The sequence below is a fragment of the Cryptomeria japonica genome, chromosome 9, assembly GCF_030272615.1.
Source record: "Cryptomeria japonica chromosome 9, Sugi_1.0, whole genome shotgun sequence".
Classification (NCBI taxonomy): domain Eukaryota; kingdom Viridiplantae; phylum Streptophyta; class Pinopsida; order Cupressales; family Cupressaceae; genus Cryptomeria; species Cryptomeria japonica.
In genome coordinates this window covers 653,140,510-653,160,583 of record NC_081413.1, presented here as the reverse complement: position 1 = coordinate 653,160,583, position 20,074 = coordinate 653,140,510, and the positions used below count along the sequence as shown (strand labels likewise).

General features: G+C 35.1%; 1 protein-coding gene across 1 annotated transcript in view; it reads right to left on the bottom strand.

Moving 5' to 3' along the window:
• Positions 1 to 2,126: 2,126 nt before the first annotated feature.
• Positions 2,127 to 20,074, bottom strand: part of LOC131858579 ((R)-mandelonitrile lyase-like) — a 30,460-nt gene continuing 12,512 nt past the window's right edge. The window contains exons 2-7 of the mRNA XM_059211868.1: positions 5,056 to 5,125; positions 4,854 to 4,923; positions 4,698 to 4,701; positions 3,242 to 3,901; positions 2,254 to 3,100; positions 2,127 to 2,166 (exon numbers count right to left, since the gene is read on the bottom strand). Coding sequence (XP_059067851.1) covers positions 2,127 to 2,166; positions 2,254 to 3,100; positions 3,242 to 3,901; positions 4,698 to 4,701; positions 4,854 to 4,923; positions 5,056 to 5,125 — 1,691 coding nt within the window. The remainder of the gene's footprint in view (positions 2,167 to 2,253; positions 3,101 to 3,241; positions 3,902 to 4,697; positions 4,702 to 4,853; positions 4,924 to 5,055; positions 5,126 to 20,074) is intronic.

Genomic DNA, 20,074 nt, shown 5'->3' with positions numbered 1-20,074 from the left:
AAACTAGGCACTAAGGAAGGGTCTAGACACTAATATTGGGATCCAAAAATAAATCCCACCAAAATCACCATTCAAAATACTAACTATCTTCATTAATGAGTAATGAATAGCTGATACAAGCAACATCTTTTCTCATCAGATCACACAAGTGCTTTGGAAAAGTTCCCCTTTCCCTCCACTACCATACCTCCACACAATCGACACCAATATTTACCATGTGGTCCACTGGCATATTGCCTTCTCTATACATGTTGGAGATCTTGAAATATTCCATCTTATCAATCATGATGTCACAGTCCTCAATTAGGATTTTGATCATCCAGCTAGGTTTAGATTGCTTAGCAATACATTTAATGATATTCATGGAGTCACTTTCTAGCTAGACTTCCTTGAACCCTTCCCTAATTGCCATGTGTAATCCAATGTAAGTGGCATTTGCCTTGGTGAGGTGGTTTGTTGGGATGCCTAGAGGGGGTGCCATCGCCGAGACAGGCTTACCATTGTGGAATGTTACCACCAATTTGTTAAACATAACTATTGAAATAAAAAAAATATTCTCAAACTAAACAAGAGAAAACAAATAATCCATTGTGGGAGAAAAATTCCCAAGACCATAACACATGTGTGACCTAATCACAATTGTACAAAAAATTAGAAGAATTTTATTATTGGCTATTTATCATTGTTCGAATATTAGACTTTAATTTTTTATTTTTTGTTGTAATTCCCTAATGAACAAAGCATGTCAAAGCTGATAACATTTCATAATATAGAAAATATCTCTATTTTTCTCTCAATTATTTCAACTACCTAAATATTAGTTTATGTAAGTCCCAACCTATTAGATATATGTTTAATTTAATTAGTATTATACACTTTAGATCTATTGGTTATATAATATTACAAACATTTTTATAAGATCAAAAAGACAATTTTATTTGCAAATATGCACCATTGTTCTCCATTAAAAACCAAAAAATTTCTATAAACATCTTACATTTTGCATAACATTGATATTAAAATAATATTATAAATCTTCATTAAATACAAAGCCATATTTTTTTTAAATAAGCACCATTCAACTCTATTTTAAAAATAAGTAATCATTCTATTCAAATTTGAATAAGCATAAATATATACTCCAAAGCAATAATACCTTCAACAATACATTTAAAAACTCCCATTCCAATACCAAATATTTTAGTTCAATTGTTCCCAAATTATAGGATTTTATTGGACTAATGTCTTATCATGTATTAAAAAACACCCTATACATAATATTGAGAAGCTCCAGTAAGAAAGGCAAAGAACATAAAACTATCAGTATCCATTATTAATGTACAAATCTAGAGCAATCACCGGTGAGGGGGGACCTCAAAGAGATCAATCCGGACCGACCAACAAGAGTAAACATAGAAAAAACACAAAGATATGATGGAGACAATGTAGAACATATTGTTTTATTGTATGAAATTGATTACATCCAATTGGGTTACAACATACCGGCTCACAAGCCTGGTATAATAGGTCACAACCAAAACCTTGAATCTTATGATTTATCTTCTACACACAGTCTAGCTACTTGATTCTCTCCTTCATTACATTCTAATGCATAATTACAAATATATATATCGATCCAAAGGATCTAGTCAGCCGAAAAGGGATCAAAACCCGAAGAACAAGACATAATGTGCAAGATAAACAAGGCCGACCTCTACCAAGAGATTCCTCTAGAAAATCCAAAGATAAAACATAGATCGCAGGAAAAGGTTGGCTACACGCCAAGTAATATTAGAATCAATTCCCATGGCTCCGCAAGCTTCAGAATAGGTTCTGGTAGATCATCAGAACAGGTCTCAGGCAACCGGTAACAAAGGAACAACCAGTAACAAGAAACTGTGATGGAAATCGGTAGTGATATCTTGCCGGAAAATGACCCAAATGCGATGTGGTCTAGAAGAAAGAGAGATGATCAAGTCTTCAAGTAGAATCCAACTCCATAGGGTCCGGTGAGCCAAAATCGGGACACACAGAAAGGAAAACTGAAACTGCAAACATAAAACAAAATAGAAAGGAAAATGTTTTTGGTTGATGCATGATTGTTATGAACTGGGGATGCTCCTGTATCAAAATCCACGCTCCTGTAGAATCTTTACTCCTACATACCTGCAAATTCACAAATTTGATTAATAACAATTACATACTAAATTTAAGAAAGTAGAGAGTAAAATAATATTTGCATATTGTGAATACCTTCCAAGCATCATGGTGGTTGCTTGTGGATTAGTTCCAGGACCATCCATGAAAGTGGAACCATCAACAACTCTTAGACCAACAACATCTTTGACCTTATATGTCTGATCAATCACAGAACCAATACTACATCCTCCATGAAAATGCCACATAGTGGCAATATTATCTTTACAAAACTTCCCCATGGCTACATCATCTGATTTATTACTGGGTAGACTTGGCCCAATAAAATGTAATCCATTTATGCCACTAGACTTATTATAGGCAAAATTCTGAATAGAATTTGTTTCACACATGTCATACATTACCTTGAGTCCATGCACACATGTCTGTAGATCTTTAGGCGTGCAATAGTAATTATAACGAACAGAAGGATTATCTCTAGGATCCTTACTACTTAGACTTAGATTTCCTCTCGATAAGGGAAAAGCTACTTTCTCAAAAATTCCACCACCATATTTGGTTATGTTAGTAGAGTCATTTGAGGGAACTTGCAGTACAAAGCTACTACCATATATGTAAAGCTCTGAATTATTCAGAATGCCCACTACTTGTATGCTAGAAGTATTGAATGGTGTAGGAGATTCTACTGCTATTGATGCACGAGGATTATCTTGGATCCCTTGTCCTACAGATGATACATTTTTAAGGACAGATATATTTAATTTTTGAAGATCTTGGGAAGGACCTATTCCACTTAAGAGCAATAACTGAGGACTTCCTAAACTTCCTGCTGACAGAATTACCTCATTGCAATTTGATGAATCATTGATTAATACCCGATAAGAACTACCATTAATACCATTAATAGAATTCATGAATTCTACTCCATGAGCCTTCAACTTTCCTGCAATAAGTTTTTAGAACAATATCATGATGTGGGTGAAGAAACAAATTTCATAGGCAGTAAAACACAGTGAAATCTCTTGATTTCAATCTTAGACCAAATCAAGAAGCTTGATCAGAACAACTTTGTATAGTTACTCACCTGATGAAGTTTTGAAGAGAACTCTCGAGGCAGTAGCATTGAGCAGAACAACAATATTATCAGGGTTTGCATACTTTAGCAAATCTGCAGCTGTATGTCGTTTGCCATTGTTATCAAAGATGGAACCACCAATCTTGGTGCCCACCAAATGATCCAAAGTATACCGATTGTATGGAAGCACTCCCGCTTCCAGAAGTGCATCTTTTATAGCCGATGACCAAACAGAAAGGGGATCTGGTTGAAAAACATTCAATTTCTCGACCCACAAATACGACTCATTTACGAGTTCCTCGTCCCATCCCATGCCTTGAATATATTCCAAGCTTGCCCTGCTGTAAAACCCAGCATTAATAGCAGTTCCGCCTCCTAGAACTCTGGCTCTGTCAAGCTGCACTCCATCCTCACTTACAAATCCCTGTGCTATGGACGTGTAATTATCTGTTTCTTGTAATGCCTTGCCAAAAGCACTGGCGTTCTCAATGTCAGGATTCCCATAAGGAGATCCTCCTCTCTCCATTAACAAGACAGTAAAGTTTTGTGAGAGAGTTGCAGCGAGAGGACACCCAGCTGCACCTCCTCCAATGATGATATAGTCATATTTTCTTGCAGTTGCTTTCTTAGCGTCCGCAGTCATAAATGGGTATTTGTAGGACTGAGCACCTGCAATTTTGCACCATGTCAAAAGTGAAGAGTAATGGTAAATTTGATAATTATCAAAATAATAGATATTTATAAATGATTAATTTCATTAATAGGAATAGCATAAGATTTCTGCTTTTTAGAAATGCAAAATGAACATTTATCTTTGTTGTGACTGGTCACAAAACTCATAAAAATAATCCACCTAATGTAAACAGTCCAAAAAATGATTGCACCAAAACTTAATCATAAAATTAGACACTTCAGTAATTCTAATATTTTTTAATAACATTTATTTTTGTTATACTTAACCTTACATTTCACAAAGACAATCTGATAAGTGAAAATTTTTACTTGAAAAAATGACTTTTATACAACACATTTATATCTAAATCTATTTCAATTCTAATATTTTTTTATTCCATTTCCTGTTTTAACCTATTATCTTTTATCTTCTAAAATATCAACACCTAATCTAATTGTTAGATACAAGAATCTAAAATGTAATGACCTAAAATCGTTACACCCTATAACTTAAAATAGTAACATGTAACCCTAAAATTATACACCACGTTCATCTACAATCTGCAACATATTACATAAGATCATAGCCCTAATACTCTACGCTGACACTTCTACGAGCTATTACCCTAACAAACTGACACAAAGATGTATAACATTGTTAATCTCAAAACATAAGATCATCATTTTCTCTGTCAAAAACACAAGCAACTGAAGCAAAAATGTATAACATTGTTGAATTGAAATTCCCTAACAAACTGGAAACAGTTGTACGAACCACATGGAGTATGCAGACCAGCCTGAACCCACAAAATCAGACAGAAACAACGATGAACCACAGAGTATACAGACCATACACGACCCATCAGCAAAAGAGAATATACAGACTCAAATATTACAGTCATTTCCAGAAAAATACAGACCCAAATATTACCAACTAGGCCAATCATACCAACAGCTTACAAAATGGCCCAAAAAGTACAGAGGACAAATGAATAACAGTATATGAAGAAGTATGGAATCTGAACAATGTTGAATTGAAATTTCCTGAAAAACTGAAAGAATTGTACGAACCAGCTTTGGATGTTGCTGCCTCCATGGTGGTGAAGAATAGGAGCCATGAAATGAGGAGTACAATCTTCATTCTCGCTCACAAAGCTCCTTCGCCTTTGAGAAAATTTTGCCCGTTCAATCCATTTATTATAGTTGCTCGCTCAGCATGTGCTGTATTCAACGAATAATACAAAACTTTAAATATAAATAACAAATCTTAAGACAATTAGTCATATTTAATGTTTATATATTTTCTAATACAACTTGAACAATATAAAATTTTAAATAAAAATAAAAAATTTTAAAACAACTAACAATAGTTAATGTCTATATGTTTTCTAATACCACTTGATCAATACAAAATTTTAGATGAAAATAACAAACTTTAAAACAAGTAATTATAGTTAATGCCTACATGTTTTCTAATACCACTTGATCAATACAAAACTTTAAATAAAAATAACAAACCTCAAAACAATTTTTTTTAATTAATTAATAAAAAAGTCTAAGTATAATTTTTTTTTTGTTTGACTTTATAAGTTTGTGCTATTCTTGTAGTAATTGTAAATATTATACATTAAATATAATAAATGTTAGGTAGGAAGTACTTTTTAGTTAAGAAAAGCATCATATATTTTTTAATTATTCAAAGATTAGTTCTTTCAACTTAAAAAAAATCGATCATATTTAATACATAGATGTTTTAATTACAAAGACAAAACTTAAAAACTTAACAAACAAATTATTTAAAAATATTAGTGATAATTTTTCCTTTAGTTGACTTTTTAAAGTTTGTGTTGTCCTTGTAATATTAAAAAATATTTCTATATTAAATATAATAAATGTTAGGTGATTAGTAATCTTTGATTAAAAATAAGTCATATAATTTTAAATTAGTCAAAAATAATAATCATACACAAGGAAATTCTAAAAGTCAATTACTAAAAAAATTCAATCATGTTGTTTGATTGTGTTATACTCATAATGTTAAAAAAATTGCACAATAAATATAATAATGTTGAAAAACTAATACTCTTCCGTTAATAAAAAATGATATGATCTTCAAGTTAATCAAAAGATAACTTTATTTATCATGATCTTTTTGTTTATTGACAAATTTTTATCCTCATAATATGTGTGTCGGGAGCATTATTTAGTTATGAAGAAAATCGTTTAATTTTGAAGTATTCAAAATCACTTAAATTATATTTATAGATGTCTTTATTTTATTTTTGAAAAAGGGGGCGTTGGTTCTTAGATCAACAGATTGGAAAAGTTTCAAGGTTATGCCTGATCCTATCTTCGAACCTTCCAGTTGATTTGGCCAGGACCTAGGCGGGTATACCTTCTCACCAACTGATTTTCCAAATTCGTGACTTTTATAGCAGATTTGACAATGTATGTATCTTCTACTTCTACTTTTATCTCAAAGTGGCATATATCTTTGAGATAAATTGTCTTGTTGTTCTGATTATTTTAACTTCTCCTACTTCTTGATTCTCTTTTGTAACTAACTAACATTTTCTTTAATCCAACTCCTACTATACCTCCTTCTAACTGTTTTTATTTTGAATCCTGCTTATATATCCTACTAGCATAAGAATGAAACAAAAAAGTGTGGGTAAGTGATTTGAAATTTGTATGCAACTAGACAAGTGCCTTATGTTTTTTGGCAATAGAGTCATTGACTTGCAAACCCTATGTATCATTCTGAAAGACAAATTTTTAAATCCTCCCTTGGATGGATCTATCAATTACTTAACCTTCAATCTTACAAGAAGATGTCTTCAATTATAGTTAGTCTGATTGAATTTGACTCTCACAAAAAGACCAATCAAAATAAAATGCAAATAGCCACCTTTTGTCTCAGATGCACTTTATATTTTTCTAACTTGCAATTACAACATGAAATCTTCACATAACGATTTAAGATAACAACCACTATTACAAGCGCAGTTTCCATTGCACCAAAAGATCGACCTATTAATGCCCGATACAACCACTAGAGTTATAGAATCCACAGAAGGCGGTTAAGCCATGTCACAAACCTGAGAATTGTATTGCACAACACAAGGAGACCAAGGGTGCACACCTTGTAACAATCACCCCCCAATGCAAGCGAGGGGTTTGAACCTGTGACCAAGCTCTAATACCACTTCTTACAAGAGAGGTTGTCGTTGCACTAAAATATCAACCTATTAATGCCTGATACAACCACTAGACTTATAGAATCCACAGAAGGCGGTTAAGCCATGTCACAAACCCAAAAACTGTGCTGCACAGCACAAGGAGACCAAGGGCACACACCTTGCAACAACCACTTGGTTCAAATTCTTATCACAGAGAATGCATTTGAAGAGAAATTTACTACAACACAATAGAGAAGAAGGAACACTGACTATATTTTATTTATTTCTATCTGATGATATTTTACAAATCTATTTTTTATTTTTATATTTAATCCAATTGATTCTTCTTAAATCCTATGTTCCACATATAAATATCATTTATTTGGGTTACATCATTTCACTTCATCTGTCACATCTATTAGTTTGGCACCTTTCTGACAATGTATTCGCTGCCGGAAAATTTCTATCATTCATGTCATTTCAGGTTAGGTTGTAATGATAAGTAACCACCAGCTTGATTTTGATCTTTGGGTTACCTATTCTGAACACATCTTGTATGGTTCTTATTGGTATTGTTTCAATTATTAGCATACCCAAAAATTGTCTTCCCGACTTTACAAGTCATCCCGATGAAGATTTTCACCTTTGATTTTGTCTTTTGTTGTAAGTTATTCTGGTAGAAGTATTTAGTCGAGAGTGTACTATCAGAGTAGTTTTTTCGATGTCACTTCACATAATTGTTTTTGGGATAAGTTATTCTATCGGGTCATAGATGATCTATTATTCTGATCTCACTAGTTATACCGATAAGGGTATCATATTCATTTTCTTTTATCGTTGTAGGTTTTACTAATGTCAATTCATCGTTCATAAGTACATAAATGGAATAGTTCCGTTGATGCCATTCTTTTCACTATCGGGATAGTGTTAATAATTAGTCTTGTTGACAGGCTATTCTGACTTCATTGGTTATTCCAATGAGCTTGCATAATACATTCTTTTATATTTTCTATCATTGGGATAGCTTGCATCATCTAGATAAATTTTTGAACTTACCCCGATCTCATATATTATTTCGACAAGAATTGTATCAGCATGATGTATCCCAAAATATGTGTGTCAGGATAGTTTACTCTATCGACATTACATAATATCGTTTCTCTCTCTTTGGTGGTTATTTTGGTAGGCAATTGAGAATTCATATTTGACATTTCTATCCCAATGTCCTTGTTCAACACTTATTTATTGAATCGGGTTAGCTATCCCAATATCAATATCTAACATTGATTTATCATATCAAAATAGCTATCCCTATATATACATGAAATGTTAGTTGGTGAAGCTTATTTTACTAATCTTTCTTAGGTTTATTGGGAATTTTTCACATATCATTAGCGCATAATGGAGACAATATGTGGGATTCTATGTTCGGTAAAAGAAAACTTTTGTAGCTTAAACATTTAACCACTTTAAACACAAAATCTTGGTGATCATGTTAGGGATATTGTTATGAAAATTTAGGGCTCCAATAGTAGCTCTGTCTGGGGATGTAGGCCCCCTGCGAGCATAGCAGGAATCTAGCTATCTTTGGTGTAAGCAAACTATGTGCCAATCACATCTCTTTTGCAAATTACATCTTGAGACTATATTTGGTGACCCTAGGCCCGCAAAAACTGAACATTGATTTTTTCTTGGATCAAATACCTATTTTTCATCATGTACTATCTTGCCAGCCTGATACGTACTATTGTGCAATCTGATTCCATCATAAAGCCTATCAGTTGTCATCTTTCCATATTTGCCATATATGTTATAATGTCTTTTGTTGTCATCTCTATATTTGATCATAGAATCATAGTAAGGATCCTTTGAACTATTTTCTTTTCCTTTCTTCATCACAAGAAACCTCAATCTTTGATAAACTATCATACCCTCATATTTATGAAAATCTACCTTTTGGAATTGTCCCTGATTTACATATTTTTCACTACTAGTCCCTATCTTTTGGGCATCCTACACATTATTTGTCTCACCATAGTTTTCACATTTTATTCTATCTTTAGGTGAAATTATATTTGGAGTATCATCATCAGGATTTGGAGAATAATTATTTTTTTCCTCTAGTACTACTTCACAATACACTTTATTATTGCCATAAAAATTTTGGAAGTCCTTTTTGGATGGAGTTACCTCTATGTGACGATCATATTGCATACCCTTGTCTGATGTACCTTCTTCCTAAAACTCCTTTTCCTCTGTGGGTTTTTAATGACATGATTTCATCATATTATCACCCAATTTATTCCCACACATATATGTATTGTCCACACTGTGAAAATTTTTCCTTTTCATAGAACAGGTTTGGGAACACAAAGAGGTCATTATCAAGTACACTATGGTAGTATATCATTGTTGGCAATATAAAGGAATTGATTATGTGTTGCGTTGATGTTTTTTCATTGATGTCAACACTAGATGTTATGTTTGGTTACCGGTAAATAGACTTTGGTTACTGGTAGAAGTTCTAGTGTTACCGACAGAAGGGACTATCAGTTGGTTACCACCGACATGTTTTGATCAATGGAATATGTTTGGTTTAATGTGTTACATGTTTTTGGAGTATGTTTTGGTCAGTTCGTATTGACTTGGTGATCAGATGCTATCATACATTCTAGTAAGCCTATACCGGTAAGGGTTTAGGGCTTTACCAGTAGAGCATTCTTTGAGAATCTTTGACAGGATGCATAAGTGGTGTTCGTGCGGCTTCTAGATGGAATTCAAGATGTTGAAGGTGATTGTGTTCATGCCTCAACTGATTGGAGATATCACTTTGGCATGGTGGACCCAGATTATGTTTGGTACCTATCTAGGTTATGGATTGATATCATGTAACATGTTCCCTACACATTACCGGGATGATTTATTGATTGGTTAATGTTATTTTGGTCTAAAGCTGACATGGCATATCATTGTAATATGGATGTATGTAATGATCTTATTGTAATATCTTATAGGTGGTCGACCTAATTGGTTTAGGCCTTAGGGTTTGTATATATTGACATAAGATCTCATTGTAGATCATGGTCAAGGTTATAGGAATGGGAATAGGAGTGTGTGAATAATGTAATATCATTCAGGCAGATGATTTGGTCTATCATTGAATATCAAATTGAGTCTATGTAAGAGGTCAAAGGCCTCCGATATTGAGCTTAACCAGGACAGTAATCAAGCATGGTAGATGCTATCTTTGATAGTTCATTCTCCTAGATTGTTGTCCAATTATATTCAGGTGGTTATAACCTCTTTGTAGTCAGTGTGAGTCCTTTGTAATGAGCAATATGCTCTAGGTAGTGTGCCTTCCTAGATGTGCAAGCCCCTCATTGTATCACATACTTTCTGCAAAAGTACTATCTGATTGTGGGTAGGCTTCCCACAGTGGTTTTTCCCTTTACCAGGTTTTCCACATACAAAGCATGGTGTTATGTGGTATGGTTGCATTGTGTTAAATATTTGTTTCATTCTTAAGTTTTATTTCTTACCGGTATCTATTTTTGCTATTCCGTTATTCACGTTTATGTGCTTCGATTAAAGGTTATAAAGTTGTTTGATTAACATAATCTGCTGACAACTGATTCACCCCCGCCCCTCATAGTTGTCCACCGGTTATTCTAACAATTGGTATCAGAGCTTTGGTCCTCTTTTGTAGAAGCCTAACCGCTTGAGGTAGATCCTATGGCAACTAATAACTGAAATCCACTGACAACTATTTTCAGAAGAGAAATTCCTAAGCTTGATGGAATAAACTATGGGATATGGAAAATCCGAATGGAGACTCATCTTAGATGTCTTGGCAAAGATATTTGGGAGATCACTAAGAAGGGGTATACACCTTATGATCCGACATCTAGTAGTCTTGGACAAAAATATTGAAAATGATTGCAGAGCAAGAGAAGCCCTCTTGTGTGCACTAACTGATCAGCAAATCATGGGATTGATTGATAAATCATTTGTGAAGGTTATGTGGGATAAATTGAAAAATCTGAATGAAGGTGACCCTACTGTCAAAATTGCTAAACTTGATGGTTATCAGGTAAGATATGAGAACTTGAAGATGAAAGATAATAAAAGAATTGCTACATTTGTGGAAAGAGTAAATGAGATTGTCATGGGAATTCAATGTTGTGGAGGATCTGTGAGTGAAGATGAAATAGTTTCAAAATTTTTGAGAGCCCTACCACCTGCTTACAAGATGAACGAAACTACAATTAATGAATTGAGAACAATGGAAAACACTTCAGTTAACAAAGATATTCTGATTGGGAAATTATCTACTTTTGAGCTTGAAGAATTTGGACCTTCTGGATCTGCAAAATCTGAACCATCTTTCCATGCATCATAATCTACCAGAAAAAGTGATTGGAGAGCTCTATATGCAAAAGAATTGGAAGATATGAGGAAAGAGGATGAAGAATTTGAGAAACTTGAAGCCTTATTTGCTAGAAGAGTACCTAAAGGACCGATAGGAAGTAAGTATGAAGGAAAATCACCTTTTAAATGTTTTGCATGTAATAAGATTGGTCATTTTGCATCTAGATGTCCTGAAAGGAATGAAAGATTTGAAGAAAGAGTTAAGAAATCATTTAAGCCTAATTAGAACAAGTATAGATTCAAGAAAAAAAAACAATTCTACATAGCAGATGAGGAAGGAGTAAGTGATGATTCAAATTATAAACCCACAAAAGACTTTTCTATTGGATCCGATAATGAAAAGGAATGGGTGTTCTATGCTATAAAGGAAGATGAACTAGAACCGGTTATCCAGAATGAAGAAAAGCCCTTGCAACAAAAGTTGAAGACAAGGATGAATGGGCAATTGATAGTGGATGCTCACATCATATGACTGAAGATAAACGAAACATTTTGTCACTGCAAGAATTCAATGGTGGTCAAGTCAAATTTGAAGACGACAAAGCATGTATGATTAAAGGTAGAGGTATTATTTCTTTGGATGGTAAGCATAATACTGACAATGTCTATTATGTAGAAGGTTTAAACCATAATGTTTTAAGTGTTGGTCAATTGGTGGACAAGGGCTCCCAACTTTAGTTCAAAGATAGAAAATGCAAAATCATTAATAGAACTAGTTTGGAGATTGTAATCGGAACTCAGACTAGAGGTAATGTCTTTCACTTAAACACTGGTGATAAGACATGTTTGATTGCTCATATTTATGAGAGTTGGTTATGGCATAAGAGGTTGTGTCATGTTCATTGGTGGAAGAGCACCTAGTTTTTAACTAGTTTTGTTGATGCATTTCCAAATTTCGGAGTGCCTGGTCATATTTAGGGTCAATGTTTGAATAATGGAATGTTGATAGGTCCACAAGTGTGTTTGGAAGTCATTTGAAGGGTGATTGTCACCAAGGTGTGCTTGTTTTCTCAGTTTTGGCCAAGGTGCCCTTGTAAGCCAAAAATGGAATTATTTTACATTATGATGTAAAATGCTTTGTAAGGCCTTAATAGGCATTTGGTCATGTTAGTTTTGTTAGGGTTCCTACAGATACTGAGAGGGGGCGGGGGGGTGAATCAGTATCTGATCGGTAACAAAATTTTCTTAATACAGAACATGTAGAACATAAAGTAACAGTATACCAGTATGCAAGAATTAATGTAATTAACAGAATCAAAAACATCCACATGAAAAGAACACCATAACAAAAGATGTTTAACGAGGAAACCCGATGTGGGAAAAACCTTAGTGGGATTTGTGACCCACAATATTCACTTATTGGCCAATAAGAGAATATTACTTACAATAGGGGCCTACACATGCAGGAAGGCCAACTGCCTAGAGCACACTACTCAATAAGAAGTCACACTGACTTACAATGAGGATTATACAAATCCAATATTCTGTACTGCTTTACAATAGCATCTTCAATGCCAGATTCAGTACCGGTTCTTGCTTTGTTCTTTACATATACCCTTGACCTATAATTCGCACATTAGGTCTACCTAATAAATTTCTTTATGCTGCCTATCTATATCTTACAAATGTCTACAATGATCTCTTTTATATACAAGAGTCATTTTACAATTTTCCAAGTCAGCTTACAATAATAAACAAAATATTACATATCAAAAATCCTCTCGGCCTCTGTGCCGGTATACATCTTTTCTTCTATGCCAGTGTACATCTTTTCTTCTATGCCGGTGCCAGTGCCAGTGTAGAGTGATCTTGCTGATGCCAGTGCACTGTCTTGCTTGAATAATGCTTTGCCAATAGAATATCTTGCCGGTGCCATAGGATTGCAAGGTTGCTTGTGTAATGCTTTGTCGGTGCCATAGGATTGCAAGGTTGCCATCAATGACAAAACCTTGAATCACACACAATGTCTCATTGGAGTGTCCATATGCCAACAATTTTGATGTTAGGTAACCATCCTAGGAGATTTAGAATGAATTAAAATTCTTAAGTTGCAAAAATGCAAAATGGACCAAAAGTTGTCATTGTTGCTTGACAACTTTTTGTAACTTTTTGAGCAACTTTGCAAAATTGATCAAACCGGTAATTAGGAAACCAATGAGAGGTTGGTTATGAGAAAGGAGGAATATAAAATGCTTTGAAAATTATTGTATAGGGGTTGCGAAGATTCAAGAGTAGATTTGAATAATATTTGAAATCAATTTTCCAAGGTTTTGCATAAGTTTCTTGTCATTTTGTAACAACAAGCCGTATCAGATGGTTTAATCCTGGTAGTGTCCTTCCATGGTGATTTTTTACATGTTATTGTGTTGCTCAGGAAGTGATTGTATTCATTCTTAGTTGAGGTCTAGTGCATTTTTGAAAATTATCTTCTATTGCACTGCTCTTGGTTTGAGCAAGGGTTTAAGACCCTAAATATGGTTGCAACTTGAAATCCCATTGAGTTTGTCAATGGCCATTGGGATTCAAGTCATGGAACCTATAAATGGTATGCATAATATTTTTAGTGTCCTAGAGGTTTCTTGGAAACTATTTTCCATCATATCCTACGTGAGCTCTAACATAGCTCGGCTAGGGATATGACTGTGATTTTTGTCATTTCTTGTAGGGGAGATAAGAAATGGATGTGCCAAATGTTTGGCATGAAATAATGAAGCCAAAAGGAGTCTTAGAAGAATTTGGAAGGTGTGGCATGGTGTAGAAGACAATAAACCCTACTTGAGAAGACTAGCAATCCTTAAACCCTCATTAAAAGCCATTTTTTGGGTCTGTACCTATACGATAGAACTAGTCAACCTAACCCATTTAATCTAAAAAAATTTCCAAAAGGGTATTCAGATCCATAAATATGTTAGGTGGTTGTTTGGTATTTTTCTAAGTAATTGCCCAAAAACCGTGAAGGTAGGGCTAATAGGGGCTCTAGGGCTACTAGGCCTAGAAAATAGGAGTAAGAGCAAGTGATAGGAAAATGAAGAAGAGACAAACTAAAAACCACATGATTAGCATTGAAAAACCTTCTCTACACCCCCTAACACCCCTGCAAGTGTAATTTGGAGAATTTGCAACTTGGAGGTTGGATTTACTCAAGTGAATCCCAGCTATGCTTGTGAGTAACAGGAGTAAACAAATAGATAGGGAGCACTCCAAAGGAGTCCAATTAATTCACTTGATATTGGAAAAGAGTAGGTGTGAATAAGGATGGAAGCCCACTAAAACATATTTTATCTATCTGTTAAACAAGGTGCAACTCTTTTGAGAGAGGCTCCCTATCAAAGTGGTATCACAGAAAATTAAGATTTGGGAAGAAACTAGTTGATGTCAGAGACTGAGTGAGTAGGTGAAAATAGCCTCAGTATGGTGACCAATGTAGAATTATCCAAAAGGTAGAAGATCAAGAGGAAGAGAATAGACTCCTCATAGTAAGATTGCAACAATTGGAGAACAAACTAGGTGAAATTGAAGATAAGACTGAGAAGGTAACAATCAAAATCAATGAAGGGAAGGGTAAAGAAGTAGGAGAAGAGGATGGCACACCTGAAATAGATCCTATTCTATCTGAAGAACCTTTCCTTAGAGCCATCAAAGCCTTAGGAGGGAATTCCCTAGAAGGAGTTGCGCCTTTTCATGGAAAAATGGAACTAGAAGTGGTCATGGAATGGATTGAAGGATTGGAGAATCACTTTGAATGTGATGGAATTAGTGAAGCACAAAAGGTGAAGGTAGCCAAATCTACATTGAGAGGAGACAAAATTTGAGACAAAGAGAACTAGATGTAAGCAACTACATTGAAGAATTTCATAAATTGTGTCTGAGATCTAAGGTGGTGGAAGATGAAAGCATCAAGGTAGCTAGGTACTTGAATGGTTTGCAGTGGAATATCCAAGAAGAGCTAGGTTTCTTGTGTCCTAGTACTGTTCATAAGTGCTATCAGTTGGCACTCAAGGTGGAAGAGAAGAGCAAAAAGAAGCAAGAGCAAAGAAATAGAGGTATAGGTAGGGGAAGAGATGACAGAGGTCATAGAGGTAGCTATTGTGGAAGAAGTGTAGACCAAAGATCCCTAGGGGAATCCAAGTTGGTAGAGCAGAGTGGGGATTCCAATAGCAAGAGCAGCTATAGAGGAAGGGGATCTACAAACTCTAGTAGAGGAAGGTCTAGTGGATTAGGAAGAGGGTCCTATTTTGCCATAATGAAATGATACAATTGCCATCAACTTGGACACTCGACCTAGAGATGTCCTGAGAAGTCTTCTTCATGCCAAGGAGGTGAGAGGAGAGTAAATTATATTCATGAATATGAAACAAATGTGAAGGCATCAGAAGTGAGTTTAGATTATGAGGTTATAGAGAATATTATGATGAGAAGAGTTTTTATCGAAGAACTAGTCAAGGAGGAACCTAGCCAAAGAAGATCCTTGTTTAGGATAAAGTGAAAGATTATGGGTTAAGTGAGTAGAGTGGTGGTGGATTTAGTTTCGACTGACAATATAGTATCAGAAGAAGCAGTAAGTAAAGTCAACTTGCAAACAATCCCACATAGTGATCCTTAAAGGGTTACTTGGCTCAACAAGGGGCAACATGTTCTAGTGAATGAACAAACTTGGGTGGAGTTCACTATAGGAGGCTACAAGGACAAAATATTGCATGACATCTTTCCAATGGATGCATGCCACATACTCCTAGGTAGGACTTGGAAATTTGACAAGAAAGTAATACACCATGGGGAAAAGAATTCCTATACTTTTCAAAAAGATGGAATTACCTATAAAATTCAGTCCATAGGAGATCCAGAAGATGGCAGATCTAAAGGTTCCAATATGTTGCTAGTTGGTGAGAAGGAGGGCATTAAAAATATCAAGGAAGGAGAAGGAGCGAGGTTTGCACTTGTAGTGAAACCAAAAGAAGAAAGCAAGGATAAGAAAGTGTGCATTCCCAATGAAGTGCAACAGATACTAAATCAATTTAAGGACATCATAAGTGATGGAACACCTACAACCTTGCCTCCTCAATGTGCCATAAGTCACCAAATTGACTTCATACCCAAAGCCTCATTTCCTAATAAGGCAACTTACAAAATGACACCAGAGTAGAATACATAGGTAGCTAAACAAATCCAAAAACTCTTGGATAATGGTCTAATAAGGAAGAGCATCAGCCCATGTGTAGTTCCCACTATTTTGGCACCAAAGAAGGGAGGTACTTGGAGACTTTGCACTAATTCTAGAGCCATCAACTGAATTACAATTAGGTATAGGTTTCCCATTCCAAGAATTGAAGATTTTATGGATTGCTTAGGAGGTGCTGAGTATTTTACCAAGATAGACCTCAAGAGTGGTTACCACCAAATCAGAATCAAGGAGGGAGATGAATGGAAGACAACATTCAAGACCATAGAAGGATGTTATGAATGTCTTGTTATGCCATTTGGACTCACAAATGCCCCTAGCACATTCATGAGACTCATGAATGAAGTACTCAAGGATTACATTGGTAAATTTGTTGTTGTTTATTTAGATGACATCTTGATTTTTAGTAAGTTTAAATATGAACATATTAAGCATATAGAGATTGGATTGAAGAAATTATGTGATGAGCAACTAACTATCGATTTGGAGAAATGTGAGTTCATGAAACAGGAGTTGGTATATCTTGGGTTTGTAATCTCAAGGGGTGATTTGAAGATGGATACCTCCAAGGTGGAAACCATAATCAATTGGCCTACACCTAAGACAACAAGTGAAGTGAGGAGTTTTCATGGCTTGGCACAATTTTATAGGAAGTTCATTAGAGGGTTCAGTGAGATATGTGCACCTATGCTTGACACATTAAAAGGAGGTGTGAAGACTAAGTTTCAATGGACAAAAGAAGCACAAAGAGTATTTGATCTCTTGAAGACAAAGGTGGCTACTCAACCGGTACTAGTTCTTCCTAGCTTTGACAAGCTCTTCACCATAGAATGTGATGCAAGCAACATAACACTTGGAGCAGTTCTAAGTCAAGACAATAGACCGGTTGCATTTTTCAGTGAAAATCTCAATGATGCCAAGAATAGGTATTCTTCTTATGATTTGGATTTATATGCACTTGTTCAATCACTTAGGAAATGGAGGCATTATTTTCTGCATAAAGAATTTTTGGTTTATACTGATAACCAAGCTCTTAGTTTTCTCAAAACACAAGAAAAGTTGAATCATAGGCATATCAAATGGGTAGAGTATTTGCAGTCCTATACTTTCACCATTAAAAATAAGAAAGATCAATGCAATAGAGTTGGTGATTCTTTAAATAGAAGGTTGCTAATAGTTCAAGAAGTGCAACTCAGGATCCTTGTAGTGGATAGTTTCAAGGGGTTATACCAAGATGATGAAGACTTTGCTGCCATCTACAAGGTTTGTCAAGAGTTCAAAAATCATTTTCATGGTGAATATGAAAATTTTACGTTACAAGATGGTGTTTTGTTTAAAGGAGGACAAATTTGTGTACCTAGAGGGTCCATGAAAGAAAATTTGATACAAGAGAGGCACAATGGTTGTTTAAGTGGACATTTTGGGTTGAACAAGACTTTGGAACTTGTCCAAAGATGCAAAGGGATATCAGAAAGTATGTGGAACAATGTATGGTTTTTCAAAAGGCAAAGGGTACCTCTTCTAGTGTTGGACTCTATCAGCCTTTACCTATCCCAAACCAGCCATGGGAATGTGTAAGTATGGACCTTGTTGTTGGTTTTCCCAGGACCAAATTAGGATTTGATAGCATCTATGTTGTGGTAGATAGATTTAGAAAAATGGCCCATTTTATTCCATGTAAGGTGACTCACGATGCTAGTCATATTTCTCACTTGTTTTTTAAGGAAATCATTTGGATTCATGGTTTACCTATCAGTATAGTATTAGATAGAGATGCAAAATTCATTGGTCACTTTTGGAAGACTTTATGGTAGAGATTGGGCACTAAGTTGTCTTTTAGTTCGGCCTACCATCCCCAAATGGATGACCAAACAGAGGTGGTAAATAAAACACTTGTGAACCTTATTAGTTGTTTGACTAAGGAGTATGGACAAGCTTGAGATCAGATCATTCATCAAGATGAATTTGCCTACAATGACAGTATGAATAGATCAACCGGTAAGAGTCCTTTTGAGGTAGTTTATGGAATTCATCCTAGAGGTGTGTTGGAGCTTGGAGATATTGGAAAGATGGAACAAAAGAGTGGACATGCTATAGACATGGTTCAATCCATGAAAGAGATTCATGAGCAGGTTAGGCAGGCCTTACTAGACACCTCTCAAAGAATCAAAGATAAAAGAGAAGGGATATTAAATTTGTTGTTGGGGACTTGGTCATGGTTCATTTGAAAAAAGAAAGGCTTTAGAAAGGTGTCCCTATAAATATTCAGATGAGGAGGATTGGACCTTGTAAGGTCTTGGCTAAGTATGGGCAAAATGCCTACAAACTTGATCTACCTGGAGACATGGTTTTTTCTTCTATATTTAATGTTGCACACTTGGTGCAGTATAAAGGAACACTTCCAGAGGAATGTACTAGAGTCTCAGAGGTCTTCCAGTCACTTTCGGACCTTCCCTTGCCACTTGCATGCATGCTACAAGCTGGGAAGGCATTGGATTCAAGAATCCTCAAGAAGACTAGGCAAACCGCCTATATGGAACATTTGGTCGAGTGGCAGAACCTTCTAGAATCTAAGGCTACTTGGGTACCTAAAGTGGACATTCCTACCCTTTTAATTTACCTCTCTTTGTTTCCTAAAGGAGTCACTTGACTTCTTTCTCATTGGGGGAGTATGGTGCAGGAGCACCTAGTTTTTAACTAGTTTTGTTGATGCATTTTCAAATTTTGGAGTGACTGATCATATTTAGGATCAATGTTTGAATAATGGATTATTGATAGGTCCACAAGTGTGTTTGGAAGTCATTTAAAGGGTGATTGTCACCAAGGTGTGCTTGTTTTCTCAATTTTGGCCAAGGTGCCCTTGTAAGCCAAAAATGGCATTATTTTGCATTATGGTGTAAATACTTTGTAAGACCTTATTAGGAATTTGATCATGTTATTTTTATGTTAGGGAACCATCCTAGGAGGTTTAGAATGAATAAAAATGCTTAAGTTGGAAAAAAGCAAAATGGACCAAAAGTTGTCATTGTTGCTTAACAACTTTTTGCAACTTTTTGAGCAACTTTTCAAAATTGATTCAACCTGTAGTTAGGAAACCAATTGAGAGGTTGGTTATGAGAAAGGAGGCATATAAAATGGTTTGAAAATTATTGTACATAGGTTGGGAAGATTCAAGAGTAGATTTGAATAATGTTTGAAATCAAGTTCCAAGTTTTTGCATAAGTTTCTTGTCATTTTGTAACAGCAGTCTGTATCAGATGGTTTAATCCTGTTAGGATTCCCACAGATACTGAGGGGGAGGGGTGAATCAGTATCTAACTGGTGAATTGAGTTTCTTAACCTAAAACATGTAGAACATATTATAATAGTGTACCAATATGCAAG